The sequence below is a fragment of the Melanerpes formicivorus genome, unplaced genomic scaffold, assembly GCF_026170545.1.
Source record: "Melanerpes formicivorus ecotype bairdi unplaced genomic scaffold, bMelFor1.0.p_v2 SCAF_224, whole genome shotgun sequence".
NCBI classification, from domain to species: Eukaryota; Metazoa; Chordata; class Aves; order Piciformes; family Picidae; genus Melanerpes; species Melanerpes formicivorus.
The window spans coordinates 187,154-203,189 of NW_027142576.1; the positions used below are offsets into that span (position 1 = coordinate 187,154).

The 16,036-nt window shown below is 67.0% G+C and overlaps 2 protein-coding genes across 2 annotated transcripts; both read right to left on the reverse strand.

Moving 5' to 3' along the window:
* Positions 1 to 231: 231 nt before the first annotated feature.
* Positions 232 to 9,227, reverse strand: TBC1D25 (TBC1 domain family member 25). The gene is given in 9 exon segments (XM_068169801.1): positions 232 to 703; positions 765 to 1,534; positions 1,768 to 2,175; positions 2,177 to 2,449; positions 4,689 to 4,898; positions 5,976 to 6,097; positions 6,682 to 6,833; positions 7,795 to 7,904; positions 8,845 to 9,227. Coding segments are annotated over 9 exon segments (2,520 nt in total). The 5' UTR covers positions 8,926 to 9,227; the 3' UTR covers positions 232 to 309.
* Positions 9,228 to 9,307: 80 nt separating this feature from the next.
* LOC137458129 (coiled-coil domain-containing protein 157-like) lies at positions 9,308 to 16,030 on the reverse strand. The gene is made up of 9 exons (XM_068169810.1): positions 15,846 to 16,030; positions 14,893 to 14,958; positions 14,392 to 14,448; positions 13,487 to 13,586; positions 12,669 to 12,778; positions 11,856 to 11,992; positions 10,699 to 10,792; positions 10,479 to 10,618; positions 9,308 to 10,397 (listed from the first exon to the last, which is right to left on the reverse strand). Exons 1-8 carry the CDS (start codon positions 16,008 to 16,010, stop codon positions 10,538 to 10,540), a joined length of 810 nt encoding a protein of 269 aa, XP_068025911.1. The 5' UTR covers positions 16,011 to 16,030; the 3' UTR covers positions 9,308 to 10,397; positions 10,479 to 10,537.
* Between the last annotated feature and the right edge of the window lie 6 nt (positions 16,031 to 16,036).

The window sequence follows — 16,036 nt, forward strand, 5'->3', positions numbered from 1 at the left end:
CCTCCCATGGTTGATCTCCCATGGACCTCCCAGGGATGATCTCCCATGGGCCTCTTATGGACCTCCCATGGATGATCTCCTATGGACCTCCCATGGATGATCTACCATGGACCTCCCAGGGATGATCTCCTATGGACCTCCCATGGATGATCTTCCATGGACCTCTTATGGACCTCCCATGGATGATCTCCTATGGACCTCTTATGGACCTCCCATGGATGATCTCCCATGGACCTCTTATGGACCTCCCCTGGTTGATCTCCCATGGACCTGCCATGATGTCCCACGAGGACCTCCTCTGGCCGCCCCCTACTGCTGCTGGCCCCCTCCCCACCCCTCCAGGTAGGCGGCGAAGAGGCCCTTGGCGCGCTGCAGGACGGCGTCCAGGCGGTGGCGCCGCAGCAGGCGGTGGAAGTGTTGCCCAACCTCGTTGTAGTCCCCGGGCTGAGCCATCAGGGCCTGGCGCTGCTCCAGCAGCATTGCCAGGCACAGGAAGAGCAGGAAGGGGTTGCCCTGCCCCAGCTCCTCGGGGGGGGGGCAGCGGAGCGCCGTCGTCCTCCACCGCCAGCTCTTCCTCTTCCGAGGAGGAGGAGGAGGAGCCGGAGGAGGAGGAGGAAGAGGACTCCCAGGCCCAGCGGCCGCCCCAAGGGTCGAGAGGGGGAGGCTCGGGGGGGGCTTCGGGGGCTGTGGGGAGCTTGGGGTCCTCACTCAACTCCTTGGTGCTGCCTCCAGGGTCTTTGGGGACCTTGAGGTCTTCGCTCAACTCCTCTGGGGTGCCCCCAGGCTCTTCGGGGACCTTGGGGTCTTCACTAAACTCCTTGGTGGTGCCTCCGGGGTCTTTGAGGGCCTTGGGGTCTTCACTCAACTCCTTGGTGGTGCCTCCAACCTCTTTGGGAGCCTTGGGGTCTCGAGGCAGCCCTTGGGGGTCTTCAGCCAACTCCTTGGTGGTGCCCTCAGGCTCTTTGAGGACCTTGAGGTCTTCACTCGGCTCCTTGGTGGTGCCTGCAGGCTCTCTAAGGACCTTGAGGTCTTGGGGCAGCCCTTGGAGATCTTCAGCCAACCCCTTGGTGGTGCCTCCAGGTTCTTTGAGCAGTTTGGGGGCTTGGGTTAGCCCCTGGGGGCCTTCAGGTGGATCCCTGGGGGAAGCTTCAGAGTCTTTGAGGAGTTTGGGGGCTTGGGGCTCTTCAGCCAACTCCTTGGTGGTGCCTCCAGGCTCTTTGAGGGCCTTGTGGTCCGGGGTCACCTCTTGGAGATCTTCACACAACTCCTTGGTGGCACCTCCAGGTTCTTTGGGGTCCTCAGCACCCAAAGAGCTGTTCCTGGGCCCTTCTTGGCCACCCCTGGAGCTCTGGAGCCCCTCCTGGACCTCAGTGAAGCTCCTGAGCCACTCCTGGATCTTCCTGGGCCCCTCTTGCCCATCCCTGGAGCTCTTGGGCCCCTCCTGGATGTTCCTGGGACCTTCTTGCCCATCCCTGGAGCTTTTGGGCCCCTCCTGGACGTTCCTGGGAGCCTCTTGGTCGCTCTTGAGCCCCTCCTGGACGTTCCTGGGAGCCTCTTGTTCACCTCTGGAGCTCTTGGGCCCTTCCTGCCCATCCCTGGAGCTCTTGAGCCCCTCCTGCCCATTCCTGACCCCCTCCTGCCCACCCCTCTCCCCCTTTCCCCCCTCCTCTCCTTTCCTTTCTCCCTCCTCCTCTTCCTCCTCCTCCTCCCCTCCATCTTTCCTCCTCCTCCTCCTCCTCCTCCTCCTCCCGGGCAGCCTGGGCCTCATCCCCCCCCTCTCCTCCCTGCCCCTGGGGGGCGCCCCGAGCAGCGGCACCCCCTCGGGCGGGGGGGGGCGGGGCGGGGGGGCAGGGAGCTCCAGGTGATCTCCAGCACCCTGAGGGCGTCCTCGAAGGGGAACTCCCTCTTGAGCTCCAGCAGCAGCCAGCGGTAGCAGAAGAGGAGGTCGTGGGCGCCGCGGGCGGCCAGGAAGCTCCAGAAGCCGGGGTCCAGGCGGCGCAGCAGGCGCCGCAGGTGCCCGAAGGCCTTGGCCAGGCCGCGGCCCCCGGGGCGGAAGCGGGGCCCCAGGCGCCGCATGAGGGAGCAGAAGCAGAGGAAGGCCTGGGCCTCGTCGTCCAGCACGGCCAGCAGCGGCGAGGCCACGTCCGACATCCCCTGGCAGTAGGAGAGGCGGGGGGTGGCCCAGGGCGAAGGTGGTCAGCAGGTCCTGCAGGGCCTGCAGGTGGGGGTGGCCTTCCTCGGGGCCCCCGAAGTAAGGGTGGCCGCGGTCGGTCCGCACCACGTCCTTGCGCACCGCCGCGCTCACCAGGGCCAGCTGCCCCGGCGGCGCCCAGGCCAGCAGCGCCCCCTTCAGCGCCTCGTACTCGCAGGCCTTCCGACGCAGGTGGCTGAGGCGCTCCTGGCCCGACAGCTCGGCGGGGAAGATGTTGAGCAGGTACCTCCACACCACCTGGGGGCGACAGAGAGGGCGCTGGGGTGAGGGTGGGAGTGGTGGAGGAGCTCTAGGAGGTGTTTGTGCTCCTCCTGACCACCTGGGGGCGACAGAGAGAGCAATGCCAATCACTGTGGAGGTCTGGGGTGAGGATAGAAGTGGAGCTCTAGGAGGTGTTTGTGCATCTCCAGACCACCTGGGGGTGACAGAGAGGGCAATGCCAATCACTGTGAAGGTCTGGGGTGAGGATGGAGGTGGTGGAGGAGCTCTAGGAGGTGGTTGTGCTCCTCCTGACCACCTGAGGGTGACAAGGAGGGCACTGGGGTGAGGATGGAGGTGGTGGTGGAGCTCTAGGAGGTGTTTGTGCTCCTCCTGACCACCTGGGGGCGACAGAGAGGGCGCTGGGGTGAGGATGGAGGTGGTGGTGGAGCTCTAGGAGGTGGCTGTGCTCCTCCTGACCACCTGTGGGTGACAGAGGGGGCAATGCCAATCACTGTGGAGGTCTGGGGTGAGGATGGAGGCGGTGGAGGAGCTCCAGGAGGTGGCTGTGCTCCTCCTGACCACCTGGGGGCGACAGAGAGGGTGCTGGGGTGAGGGTGGAGGTGGTGGTGGAGCTCTAGGAGGTGGCTGTGCTCCTCCTGACCACCTGGGGGCGACACAGACCAGTCACTGTGGAGGTCTGGGAAGTGGTTGTGGACCTCCAGACCACCTTGGGGCAACAGAGAGGACAACACCAATCACTGCCGAGGTCTGGGGTGAGAATGGAGGTGGTGGTGGAGCTCTAGGAAGTGATTGTGCTCCTCCTGACCACCTGGGGGTGACAAGGAGGGCACTGGGGTGAGGATGGAGGTGGTGGTGGAGCTCTAGGAGGTAGTTGTGCTCCTCCTGACCACCTGGGGGCGACAGAGAGGGCGCTGGGGTGAGGATGGAGGTGGTGGCGGAGCTCTAGGAGGTGGTTGTGCTCCTCCTGACCACCTGGGGGCGACAGAGAGAGCAATGCCAATCACTGTGGAGGTCTGGGGTGAGGATAGAAGTGGAGCTCTAGGAGGTGTTTGTGCATCTCCAGACCACCTGGGGGCGACAGAGAGAGCAATGCCAATCACTGTGGAGGTCTGGGGTGAGGATGGAGGTGGTGGAGGAGCTCTAGGAGGTGGCTGTGCTCCTCCTGACCACCTGGGGGTGACAGAGAGGGCGACACCAATCACTGTGGAGGTCTGGGGTGAGGATGGAGGTGGAGCTCTAGGAAGTGGTTGTGCTCCTCCACACCACCTGGGGGCGACAAAGAGCACACTGGGATGATGCTGGAGAGGGGATGGAGATGGTGGTGGAGCTCCAGGAAGTCTCAGGATGGGAGCTCCAGGACAGGAACCTCGAAGGGGGACACTAGAGAGGGGGTCTGGACACAGTTGTGGAGCTCCAGGAGGTGCCTGGAGGCCTCCACCCCACCTGGGGGCGACAGAGGACACCGAGGGAACGCTGGGCAGTGGAGGGAGGTGGTGGGGGAGCTCCAGGAGGAGACCATGGATGGAGAGCACCCAACGGGCACCTCCAGGTCCCCTGTTGGGGGGGGGGAGGGGGGGAGGGGCTGCAGGGGAGTCTCAGTGGCTCTGGGTGGGGTGGTCCCAGCCCTGGGGGTCCCCTTCCACCCTCCTGAGCACAGGTTGGGATGCTGGGGGTGTCCCTGGGGGGGGGTTTGCAGTGGTGCAGGGGAGGGTCCCATCCCAAGGGGTCCTGGGGGGGTTGTGTCCTATGGGGGGATCCCTGGGGGGGGTTACAGTGGTGCTGGGGGGGGTTCCCATCCCAGGGGGTCCTGGGGGGGTTGTGTCGCATGGGGGGGTCCCGGGGGGGGGGTTGCAGTGGTGCTGGGGGGGTGTCCCCATCCCAGGGGGTCCTGGGGGGGTTGTGTCCCATGGGGGGATCCCTGGGGGGGGTTGCAGTGGTGCTGGGGGGGGGGTTCCCATCCCAGGGGGTCCTGGGGGGGTTGTGTCCCATAGTGGGTCCCAGGGGGGGGTTGCAGTGGTGCTGGGGGGGTGTGTCCCATCCCAGGGGGTCCTGGGGGGGTTGTGTCCTATGGGGGGGGTTTGCAGTGGTGCTGGGGGGGGGGGGTTCCCATCCCAGGGGGTCCTGGGGGGGTTGTGTCCCATAGTGGGTCCCAGGGGGGGTTGCAGTGCTGCTGGGGGGTGTGTCCCATCCCAGGGGGTCCTGGGGGGGGGGTTGTGTCCCTTGGGGGGGTCCCGGGGGTCTCCTCCCCTCGCACCTTCCTGAGCCCGGGCTCGACGCCGCCGTGGAAGACTCTGAGGCGCAGCTCCTGAGGCCTCTGCAGCCTCCCCCCGGGGCCCAGGAAGCTTCTGAGCTCCAGGTCGCCGAGGGGGGAGCACTGGGGGGGCACCGGCAGCACCGGGACCGACTGCGAGGAGGCCTCCGGCCACGAGAGGGCAGCCTGGGCCCGGGCCAGGGTCCGGCCCAGCTGTGGGGGGGGGGGAGGAGTTAGGAGGGGACTGGGGAGCAGGCAGGGTAGGACACCCCCCAGGACCCCTCCCCCAAAAGCAGTCCCCTTAGGTCCCTCCCCCCGAACCTCCCAAGACCCCCTAGGACCCTCCTGAGGTTCCCAGGACCCTCCCCAGGACCCCCAGAGCTCACCCAGGTCACCTCAGCACCCCCCACCCCCAGGCCCTCTCAGGACCCCCCCAGGCCCTGCCCTGACACCCCCCCCCTCCCCCCAGCATACCCCTAGGGCTTCTCAGGTCCCTCCAAACCCCTCGAGGATGCCCTAGGACCCCCAGGACCCTCCCCAGACCCTTCCAGGATCCCCCCCAGGCTTGCCCAAGGTCACTCAGCACCCTCCAGCCTCTCCCAAACTCCCCCTAGGACCCCCCAGGACTCCCTCAGGACCCCTCTAGGACCCCCTAGGCACCCCCCCCAAGACCCTCTCAACCCCCCTCCAGCACCCCCCCAGGACTCTCCAGTCCCCTCCAAACCCCTCCTGGACACCTCCAAGCCTCTCCCCTGATCCCCCTAGGACCCCCCCAGCCCCACTCAGGACCTCCCTGCTGACCCCCCCAGCACTCTCAAGGACTCTTCAGTCCCCTCCAAAACCTTCCAGGATGCCCCAAGCCCCTCAAGCCCTCTCTAAAACCCCTCTAGGACCCCCCAGGACCCCCGAGGACCCCTCAGGACCCCCTCCAGCATGCCCTAGGACTCTCCATCCCCTTCCAGACCCCTCTAGGACCCCCCTTAAGACTACCCAAGGTCCCTCAGCACACCTCAGGCTTCCCCAAAATCCCCCCATACCCTACCCAAGACACCCCAATGCCCCCCCAAGACCCCCAGAAGCTCCTTAGGACCCCTCCAGGCCTCCTCCAGCACCACCCCCAGGACTCTCAAGCCCCCTCCAGACCCCTCTAGGTGCCGGCCCCCCCCCCTCCGCGAGAACCCCCTCAGGACCTTCCAAAACTCCCAGGCCCCCTCCAAACTCCTCCAGGACCCTCTCAGGACCCTCCAGCCCCGCTCCAGTCCCTCCCCCCAGCCCCCCCAGCCCCCTGACCTGTGCCAGCAGGGCCTGGGTGAGGGGCAGGGCAGCAGCCAGCAGCGAGCGGCGCTCAGGGCCAGGCTCAGCCCCAGCCACCTCCCGGGGGCTGATGATGTCCCAGTCCTCCAGCAAGGGGCCTGGGGGGCACAGGGGGAGCGTTGGCAGCCATAACCAGGGGCTGCAGACCCCCAAATGGGGGCTGGGAGGCTCCCCTGGGGGCTGGGGACCCTCCCCTGGGGGCTTAGGAGGTTCTACCAGGGGCTTGGAACTCTGAACTTGGGGCTGGGGACCCTGGCGGCTTGGGAGGCTCCACTGGGGGCTGGGGACCTCAAATGGGGGGCTGGGATCTTCCACTAGGGGCTGAGGACCCCCAGCTGGGGGCTGGAGCCTCAATGAGGGGCTGGGAACCTCCCCTGGGAGTTTGGGAGCCCAAACTGGGGGCTGGGAGCCTCAACTGGGGACTTGGGAGCTTCAACTGAGAGCTGAGGATCCCAAACTAGGGGCTGGAGACCCTGAGCTGGGGGCTGGGGACCTTCCAAGAGCCCAAGACCCTCCACTGCACCCTGGGACCCTCCTCAGGGGGTCTGGGAAGGGGACCAAGGAAGGGTGTGGGACCCTCGGGGTGCAGACTTCGACCCTCCCAGGACCCTCCCCAGCCCCCTCCTTGCCCCCTCCCCCAACCCCGGGGGTGGGTTTGTCCCCCCCCTCCCCCCCCGCTCACTCTCGGGGGGCTGCCGCACGTCCAGCCGCAGGCTGAGGCCGGGCCGGGCGCCGCTGAAGGCCGCAGCCAGGTCTCCATCGCTGAGCAGCGGCAGGAAACCTTCCTGGCCCTGAGCGTCCCGGGCCCAGAAACTGAGAGAGAAACTGCTGCGGCTGCGGGGGAGGGAGGGAGGAGACTGAGGAGGGGAATGGAAGGGGAGGAAAGGGGAGAAAGGGAAAGGGTCTCTGCTGGGGGAGTGGAGGAGGGGAGGGGGAGGAAAGAGGGGGGAAGGAAGGGAAGAAGGGAAAAAGGGAGAGGGGAGGGGAGGAGAGGAGAAGGAATGGGGAGAATAGAGGAGAAAAAAGGAGAGAGGAGGAGAAGGGAAGAGACGGGAAGAGAGGGGAAAAAGAGAAGGAGAGAGGAGAGAAAAGAGAGGAGAAGAAGAGGAGAGAGGAAGGAGAGGGGGAGGAGAGAGGAAGGAGGAGAGGAAGAGAAGGAGAGAAGAGAGAGAAGAAAGGGGAGAAAGAGGGGAGAAGAGAAAAAGGAGAGAGAGGAGAAAGGAGGAGGAAAGAAGAAGGAGAGGAGAAAAACAGAATGAGAAAGGGAGAAGAGAGAAGAAAGAAGAGGAAAAGAAGGGAGGAGACAAGGAGAAGAGGGGGAGAAGAGAGAGAAAGGAGTAGTAGAGAGAAGAGAGAAGAAACAGAGAGGAGAGGGGAAGAGAGAGGAAGGAGAAAAAGAGAAGAAGAGGAGGAGAGAGGAAATAGAAGTGGAGGAAGGTGGAGAACAGGAAAGGGTCTCTGCTGGGGGAGTGGAGGAGAAGGAAGGGGGAAGAGGGGGGGAAGAAGGGGAAAAGGGGAAGGAGAGGGGGAGGAGAGAGTGGAATGGAAGGGGAGGAAGGTGGAGAAGGGGAAAGGGTCTTTGCTGGGGGATTGAAGAGGGGGGAGAGGGAGGGGAGAGGGGAGAGTGAGGGTCCCCACTGGGGGGGTGAAGGGGAGGAAGGGGAGGTGGAAGGAGAGTATGGTCTTCACTGGGAGGGAGAGGGGGATGGACAGTGGGGGAGGAAGGATTCCCACTGCAGGGAATGGGGGGAGTGGAGGGGGGCTGGAGGTGGGGGAGGGTCCCCACGTGGCTCACCCCTGCAGGTCGAAGGCCCTGGCCAGGATGTGCTGCAGCACGTCCAGGGAGGTGATCTGCGGGTCCACGGCGAACGAGCGGAACTCAGGCGGCTGCTGCCCCTCCACCTTCTGCGGATGGGGAGAGGGGAGGGGGTTGGGGGTCCCGGCAAGGCGGAGCCCCCAGAAGCCCCCCGGGGGCAGCCTAGCCTCGGCCCCTGCCCGGCGCCGGCCGCCAGGCGCTCCCATTGGCTGCGGCGCGGCGGCACCGCCCCCGGCTGCCATAGCGACGGAACGCGGCGCTCCCATTGGCTGCGGCGCGGCGGCACAGCCCCCGGCTGCCATAGCAGCAGGGAGCAGCGCTCCCATTGGTTAGAACAGCCCCATAGAGGCCGCGGCGCCGTTGGCCGCCAGATCGCGACCGCGGCGCCATGGCAACCGGACGCGGCGCTGCCATGGGCTGCGGGGGCCCCAGCTCGGCCCCAGAGCCGCTGCCAAGGCACCCAGCGGCCCCACGCAGGCCCCGGGGCTACGGCCACAAGATGGGGCGCTGCCATACTGGCGGCCGCGCAGCACCGCAGGGACCGCAGGCGGAGGACGCGCAGGGAGCTGCTCCGGAGCCATAGCAACGGAGCGCGGCGCTCCCATTGGCTGCCGCCAACCCCGCCGCGGGCCGGCTGCCATGGCAACAGCACCCTGCGCTCCCATTGGCTGTCACCACCCCGCCGCGGGCCGGCTGCCAGGGCAACAGCACCCAGCGCTCCCATTGGCTGCCGCCGCCCCAGCCCGGCGCCGGGAGCCGTAGCCTCGGAACGCGACGCTCCTATTGGCTGCCGCCAGCCCCGCCGCGCCCCACCGCTACCGCCTCGCCACCACCTAGCGCCCCATTGGCTACCGCGCCCCTAGGCGACGACCCCCGCGGCGAAAAACCCTTCCCCACACAGGGGAGGGGGGGGAGGGGAGTGACGGCCAAAGGCCCCGCCCATTCACAGGGCTAGCCCCGCCCACCCAGCAGCTCCCGACCAGGTTGCTCCCCGCCCGCCCCCCGCCCCCGCTCGGCCCCGCCCCTTACCTTGACGCGCACGCGGACCACTTCGCGCTCCTCCTCCAGCGAGGCCCCGCCCCCCGGGCTGGCCCCGCCTCCCGTCGCCATCTCCGCGGGCGGAGCCTGGGGGGGCGGCTGCCGCTCGGCGCAGGCGCAGAGCCGGAGATGGGCCGGGGGGTGGGGGGGGGGGAGGGGGTTGGGGGTGGATTTGTGCCGCCCGAAAGCGAAAAGGGAGGGGGAGGAGGGTGGGTGTCAGGAGGTGGGGGGAAGGGCTACGTCACCGTGCTGACGTCACGCGGCGGCGCCCCCCCCCATCAGCGCACGGGGAGCGGGCGGGGGGGGTGGGCAGCAGGAGCGGGAGCGGCGCCGAGATCGTCCTCCTCCTGCGGCCGCCGCAACAACATCCGGGTCGGCGGCCGGAAGTGACGTCAGCGGGAGGGCGGGCGAGCAGCGGGAGGCCGTCAATAAACCACGCCCAGATGCAGTGACGTCAGTTGAGCAGCCAATCACATCGCGTTTATTACGGGGGGGCGGGGCGCATGCGGAGCAGCCCGGGGGGAGGGAGAGAGGAGATCACCGCGGAGGGGGGGGCAGAGGCTTTGTCCTCCCCCCGGGGGGGGTCCACGAGGTCCTTAAAGGGGCCACGACCCCGCGGGGCTAGGGGTGGGGGGCGGGCATCCCTCTTGAAGGGGCAACATCGTCCGGGAAGGTCTCAGTCCCGCGCCGGGCTCCGCCGAAGCTTCTCCGCCAGGCCACGCCCACGCCCTCCGCGTGCCCGGGAGGCGTGGCCCTGCCCAGGGGCTTTGTCCTCCCGCAGGGGCCACGCCCTGCCCTGGGCTCCAGCAGCTCTTAAAGGGGCAGCGTCCTCGGGGGCGGGGGGGAAGGGCTGGGGGGGGAGGGGCCGGGGGGGGTTCCCCCTCTTCCTGAAATGGGCAACAGCCTCTCCGAGGCGCCACACCCTCCCGGGGTGGGGCCACGCCCTCCTGCCAGGGCTGACACCCCCCTTAAAGGTGCAACAGAGCACGAGGCCTTCCCCACCCAGGGGCACCACAGCCTCCTCGAAAGGGCAACAGCCTGAGGGGCCCCGCCCGGGCTCCTGGGTGGGGCCACGCCCTCCCCGGATGGAGGGGCCACAGGGTCCTTAGAGGGAGCCTGGGCTGGGGTCAAGCCCCGGGGGGGCGCTGCAGCGGTGCCTCTGTGGGGCCAGAGCTGCTCCCCAGGGCTCCGGCACAGGGCCTCTCACGAGGGCAGCCTCCTCCTGGGAGGGGCAATGTCCTGCCAGGGAGGAGGCCCCAAGCCTCCTTCAGGGGGCAGCATCCTCCTGAAAGGGGCCACACCCTCCCTGGGTGGGGCTCGGCCCCGCCCTGGGCTCCAGCAGCTCCTGAAGGGGCAACCTCCCGGGGAGCAGGCCTGGGGGGTGATGGGGGGGAGGAGGCGTGGCCTGCCGAGGAAGGGGCGTGGCTTGTACCGGTGGGGGCGTGGCCTGCACCTGCAGCCCCTCCCTTCCCTCAGGGCTCTGCCTTGGGGGTCCCTCTCTCCTTGCTGAGCCTCTCCAGCTCCTGCGACATCGCCTCCAGGTCCTGGGAGGGGGGAGGGAGGAGAGGGTCAGGGCGGGGTGGGCGTGGCCGGGCGTGGCCTCAGCCCTTCCCCACCCCACCCACCTGCTCCAGGTGGAGGTTCTTGGTCAGTTGCTCCTCCAGGAGGTTCTGCAGCTTCTTGTTCATCTCCCTGAGGCCTTCCTCGCCGGGGCCGGGACCCAGAGCCCCGCGCTGGGGCGGGGCGTGGGAGGGGCCCGCGGCTTCTGCGGAGAGGGAGGGAAGGTTGGGTGTGGCTGGGCGCGGCTGGGCGGGGCAGGGGGGCGGGGCGGGGGGCGGGGCTGACCGCGGCGGCTGTCTCGGACGAAGCTCTGGATGATGGCAGCCTTGCGGCACAGATCCTCGGCCAGGGAGGCGGAGCCCAGCTCCAGGTGGCGAACCTGGGGGCGGGGGGGACACGGGGGGAGGTCACATAGACCACACCCCAGCCCCTCCCAGCCCCTCCCAATCCTCTTCCTCTCCTCTCCCAAGTCCCTTCCCAGTCTCTCCCAATCATCTCCATTTCCCCTCCCAGTCCACTTCTAGTCCTAGTGCCCCTCCCAGCCCCATCCCAATCCTCTTCCAGTCCCTCCCAGTCCCCTCCCAATCCTCTTCCAGTCCCTCCCAGTCCCCTCCCAATCCTCTTCCAGCCCCTCCCAGCTCCTCCCAGCCCCTCCCAATCCTCTTCCAGTCCCTCCCAATCCTCTTCCAGCCCTTCCCAGTCCCCTCCCAATCCTCTTCCAGTCCCTCCCAGTCCCCTCCCAGTCCTCTTCCAGTCCCTCCCAGCCCCTCCCAGTCCCCTCCCAGTCCTCTTCCAGTCCCTCCCAGCCCCTCCCAGTCCCTGCCAATCCTCTTCCAGTCCCTCCCAGCCCCTGCCAATCCTCTTCCAGTCCCCTCCCAATCCTCTTCCAGTCCCTCCCAGTCCCCTCCCAATCCTCTTCCAGTCTCTCCCAGCCCCTCCCAATCCTCTTCCAGCCCCTCCCAATCCTCTTCCAGTCCCTCCCAATCCTCTTCCAGCCCCTCCCAGCTCCTCCCAGCCCCTCCCAATCCTCTTCCAGTCCCTCCCAATCCTCTTCCAGCCCCTCCCAGCTCCTCCCAGCCCCTCCCAATCCTCTTCCAGTCCCTCCCAATCCTCTTCCAGCCCTTCCCAGTCCCCTCCCAATCCTCTTCCAGTCCCTCCCAGTCCCCTCCCAGTCCTCTTCCAGTCCCTCCCAGCCCCTCCCAGTCCCCTCCCAATCCTCTTCCAGTCCCTCCCAGCCCCTCCCAGTCCCTGCCAATCCTCTTCCACTCTTCTTCCAGTCCCCTCCCAGTCTCTCCCAATCCCCTTCGAGTCCCAGTTCCCCTTCCAGTCTCTCTCAGTCCCTCCCCAACCCCTTCCAATCCTCTCCCATTCTCTCCCAATCCCCTCCCAGTCCCTCCCAATCCTCTTCCAGTCCCTCCCAGCCCCCCCAGCCCCCTCCTCACCTTCTCCTCCAGCATCCACCTCTCCTGCTGGCTCTGTGCCAGGCGCTGGAACAGTTCAGCAACTTCCGCCGGGGACAGCCCCCCCCCGGCCGGGACCCCCGCCCCCGCTGCCCCCCCCCGGGGCTGCCCGAGCCCGACTGCGGGGGGGGAGGGGGAGGGGGGGAGGGGAGGAGAGAAGAGAGGGAAGGAGATAGAAACGGCCACACCCACTCCCCAATCCTGCCCCTAAGAACCACGCCTGCTCCCTGAGCCACACCCACCTCGAAACCACGGCCCCCCCCCCCAAGCCACACCCCTCAGAGCCACGCCCCCTGCCGAGACATACCCCTGGGAAGCCACACCCAATCCCAACCCCCAGAGCCACGCCCACCCTTCAACCACTCCTCAACTCCTCCTGTGTTGGATGACAGCCCCCCGAGAGCCACACCCACCTCCCAAGCCACGCCCACTCACAAAGCCACACCCTGCCCTAAGACACACCCACTTCCAAGGCACTTGGAATGCCATTGCACTGCAATGCCATTGCCCGAGCCACACCCACCGGCAAAGCCACACCCACCCCAAACCACACCCACAAGCCATACTCACGAGCACCACACTCACTGCACACCCCCAATGTGCCACACCCCCCTCCAAGCCACGCCTCCCCATGTCACACCAGCTCCTGAGCCACACCCATTTCAGGCCACACCCCCATGAGCCTCACCCCTGCTGAGATTGCCCTGAGTTTGCCTTCAGACCCTTCCCCCTCCCACCCCCCCCTTTGCCAACCATGCCCACCCCCAGGCCCCACCCCCAGCAGGCCCCACCCACCTTGGTGCTGCCAGGGGCGGAGCCGTCACGGCCCAATGAGGAGAGGCTGCTGCTGTCCCCGCCTGGGCCCCGCCCAGGGGAGCCTCCCTCCAGTCCCAGCTCCTCCAGCCCTGGGGGCACAGAAGGGGCTCAGGATCCCCCCCAAGACCCCCCAAATTCTCCCTGGGACCCCTCCAGGACCCTCAAATCCTAACTGGGACACCCACAAAAGCCCTTCCAGGCCCACCCAGGACCCTCAAATCCTCTCGTCTCTGCTCTCCCCAGGACCCCCTAGGACACACCAATCCTATCTAGGACCCCCCCAGGACCCCCAGATCCTCTCTGGGATCCCCTCAAACCCTCCTGCAGGACTCCTCAGGCTGCACAATTCCTCTTTAGGACCCCCCCCCGGACCCCAAATCCTCTCTGGGACCTCCCCAACCCCTCCCCAGGACCCCCTAGGACCTCCAAATCCCCTCTGGTACTGCCCTCCAGGACCCCCAGCTGCCCCCCAGGGCCCCCAATGCCCTCTAGGACCTCCACAAACCCCTTCCAGGATGCCCAAGGTCCCTGCAGATCCTCTCTGGGACCCCCAAACACCCTCTGGGCCCCTCCCCTAGCCCCCTCCTCCCTCCCTTGCTGCAGCTGGGGGTCAGCAGCTCCTGCAGCCTCTCCTCAGGACCCTCAGTTCTTCTATAGGACCCCCCCCAGACCCCTCCTCAGGACTCCCAAACGCTCTCTGGAACCTCCCCAGGACCCCCAGTTCCTCTCTAGGGCTCCCAAATCGCCTTTGGGACCCCAAAGTCCTCTCTGGGACCCCCTCAGCCCCCTGCCCATACCCCCCCTGCTGCGGGTGGGGGTCAGCAGCTCCTGCAGCCTCTCCTGCAGCCGATCCCCCCTGCGGCGCTCCAGCTGCAGCTGCCTCTTCAGGTCCTTCAGCTGGGGGGGGACACACCCCAAAACACAGGTTTGGGGGGGTCAGGAACCTCTGGAGGGGGCCCCAAAACCCCCTCCCCCCTCCTCCCTCTGGATCATCTCTTCCTCAAGCATCCCTTGGGGGCACCGGAAAGGGTTTGGGAGTCCCTGGAGGGTGCTGGGGGGGGTCTGGGGGGGTGGCATGAAGGGGGTTGGGAGTCCCAGAGGGGTTTGGGGGGTCCCTAGAAGGGATTGTGGGGGTCCCTAGAGGGTGTTTGGGGGTCCTGGGTTGTGCCAGGAGGGAGTCTGAGGGCCCCTGGGGGAGCCAGGAAGGGATCTGGGGGACCCCAGGGGGTGTCAGATGTTTGGGGGGTCTGTGGGGGGGAGCCAGGAGGGGGTTTGGGGGTCCCTGGGTAGGCTTTGAGGATCCCTGAGGTGGGGGGGGGCATATTTGGGAGTCCCTGAGAGGAGTTTGGGAGTTCCTGGGTGGAGCCAGCAGGGGATTTGGGGGTCTCCAGGATGGGGTTGGGGATCACTGGGAGAGGTCTGAGGGTCCCTGGGGGGAGTTTGGGATTCTCAGGAGGGATTTGGGGGATCCCTGAGGGTGTTTGGGGGCCCTGGGGGTGCCAGGAGAAATTTGGGGATCCCTGGGGGGTATCAGGGAGTAACCTGGGGGTGCCTGGGTGGGGTTTGGGGGTCCCTGGGGGTCCCAGGAGGGAGTTTGGGAGTCCCAGGAAGGATCTGGGGGTCCTTGAGGGATGCCAGGAGGGGATGTGGGGATCTCTGCATAGGACTGGGGGGTCCCAGGGGGGGTCCCTGGGGGTCTCACCGCAGCGCTGCCTTTCTTCTCCAGGATCCTCTGCCCGTCCTGGAGGTCCTTCAGCTCCTGGGGGGCACAGGGGGGCTCAGAGGGGGGGCACAGAGAGCAGCTGGGGGGGGCAGAGAGGATTTGGGGGGGGTCCCAGAGGGGGTTTCAGGGGGTTAGGAGCAACTTGAGGGAGTTTGGAGGGGGTCCCAATGGGGATTTGGGGCTCCTGGGGGGGTCCCAATGGGGATTTGGGGCTCTGGGCGGGGGGTCTCAAGGGGGATTTGGGGCTCCTGGGGGGCCTCCAGAATTTCTGAGTCCCAGAGAGTGCCAGGAATGGTCTGGGGGTCCCTGGGGGCAGTTGGGCATCTCAGAAGGCGGGGGTTGGGATCCCTGGGGGAGGGGTTGGGGGTCCCTGGAGGGCGGAAGTGAGTATCCCCAGGGGGGGTTAGGGGGCCCTGGGGGAGGGGTTGGGGTCCCCAGGGAGCACTTTGGGGATCCTGGGGGGGGGTCTTGGGGGGTCACCTGTTTCAGAGCTCTGCCCTCAGCCTCCTGCAGCCCCAGGGCCTGCTGCAGCTCCTGGGCACGGCCCTGGGGGGAGGGCACCAATGGGGCACCAGAGGGACCCCCTGGCACCCCCAGACACCCCCCTCAGCACCCCCAGAGCCGCCCCCGGCACCCCCAGACCCACCCCCCAGCACCCCCAGAGCCCCCCCCAGCACCCCCAGCCCTTTGCAGCCTCTACACCTCCTGCAGGGCCCCAGTGGATCCCATCCTACCCCAGTAGATCCCCTGCAGCCTCTCCACCCCCAGCGGATCCCTTCCTACCCCAGCAGATCCCCTGCAGCCTCTCCAGCCCCAGTGGATCCCTTCCTACCCCAGCAGATCCCCCTGCAGCTCAGCAGATCCCCTGCAGCCTCTCCAGCCCCAGCTGATCCCATCCAGCCCCAGTGGATCCCTCCCAGCCTCTCCGGCCTCAGTGGATCACATCCAGCCCCAACAGATCCCATCCAGCCCCCAGCAGATCCCCTGCAGCCTCTCCAGCCCCAGTGGTTCTCCTCCAGCTCCAGCAGATCCCCTCCACCCTGTCCAGCTCCAGCAGATCCCACCCAGCCTCTGCATGCTCGCTGGATTCTCTCTAGCCCCAGTAGATCCCACCCAGCCCCTGCACCCTTTTTAGATCCCACCCAGCCCTAGTGGATCCCATCTACCCCAGGTGGATGCCCCTCATTCTCTATAGCTCCATTTGCTGTTCTCCAACCCCAGTAGATCCTTCCCACCCTGTCCAGCCTCAGTGGATCCCCTTCACCCTATCCAGCCCTAGTAGATCCCATCAGCCTCTGCATCCCCAGTGAATCCCATCCAGCCCCTGTGGCTCCCACCCACCCTATCAAACCCCAGTAAATCCAATCTAGTCTCTGCACACTCACTGGATCCCCAGTGGATCCCCAGTAGATCTCCCCCCAGCCTCCCCTCACCTCCAACTCCAGTCGCTGCTGCTCTGCTGCCTTCTGCTGCTGCTGCAGCTGCTCCTGGGGGGGCACAGGGATGAGCCTGACTGGGGGTGGGCCTCTATAGGCCCCATGGATCCCATCCTGCCCCAGCAGATCCCCTGCAGCCTCCACAGCCTCAGTCAGTCCCATCCAGACCCCATGGATCTCTCAGAGCC

What these genes read in the sequence shown, in the direction of transcription:
- LOC137458129 (XM_068169810.1), bottom strand. Translation starts at nt 16,010, where the DNA reads ATGGGACTGACTGAGGCTGTGGAGGCTGCAGGGGATCTGCTGGGGCAG. An exon ending in AGAAGAAAGGCAGCGCTGCG is followed by an intron (nt 13,587 to 14,391) that starts GTGAGACCCCCA and finishes GTCCCCCCCCAG; the next exon opens with CTGAAGGACCTGAAGAGGCA. An exon ending in GGTGGATGCTGGAGGAGAAG is followed by an intron (nt 10,793 to 11,855) that starts GTGAGGAGGGGG and finishes CCCCGCCCCCAG; the next exon opens with GTTCGCCACCTGGAGCTGGG.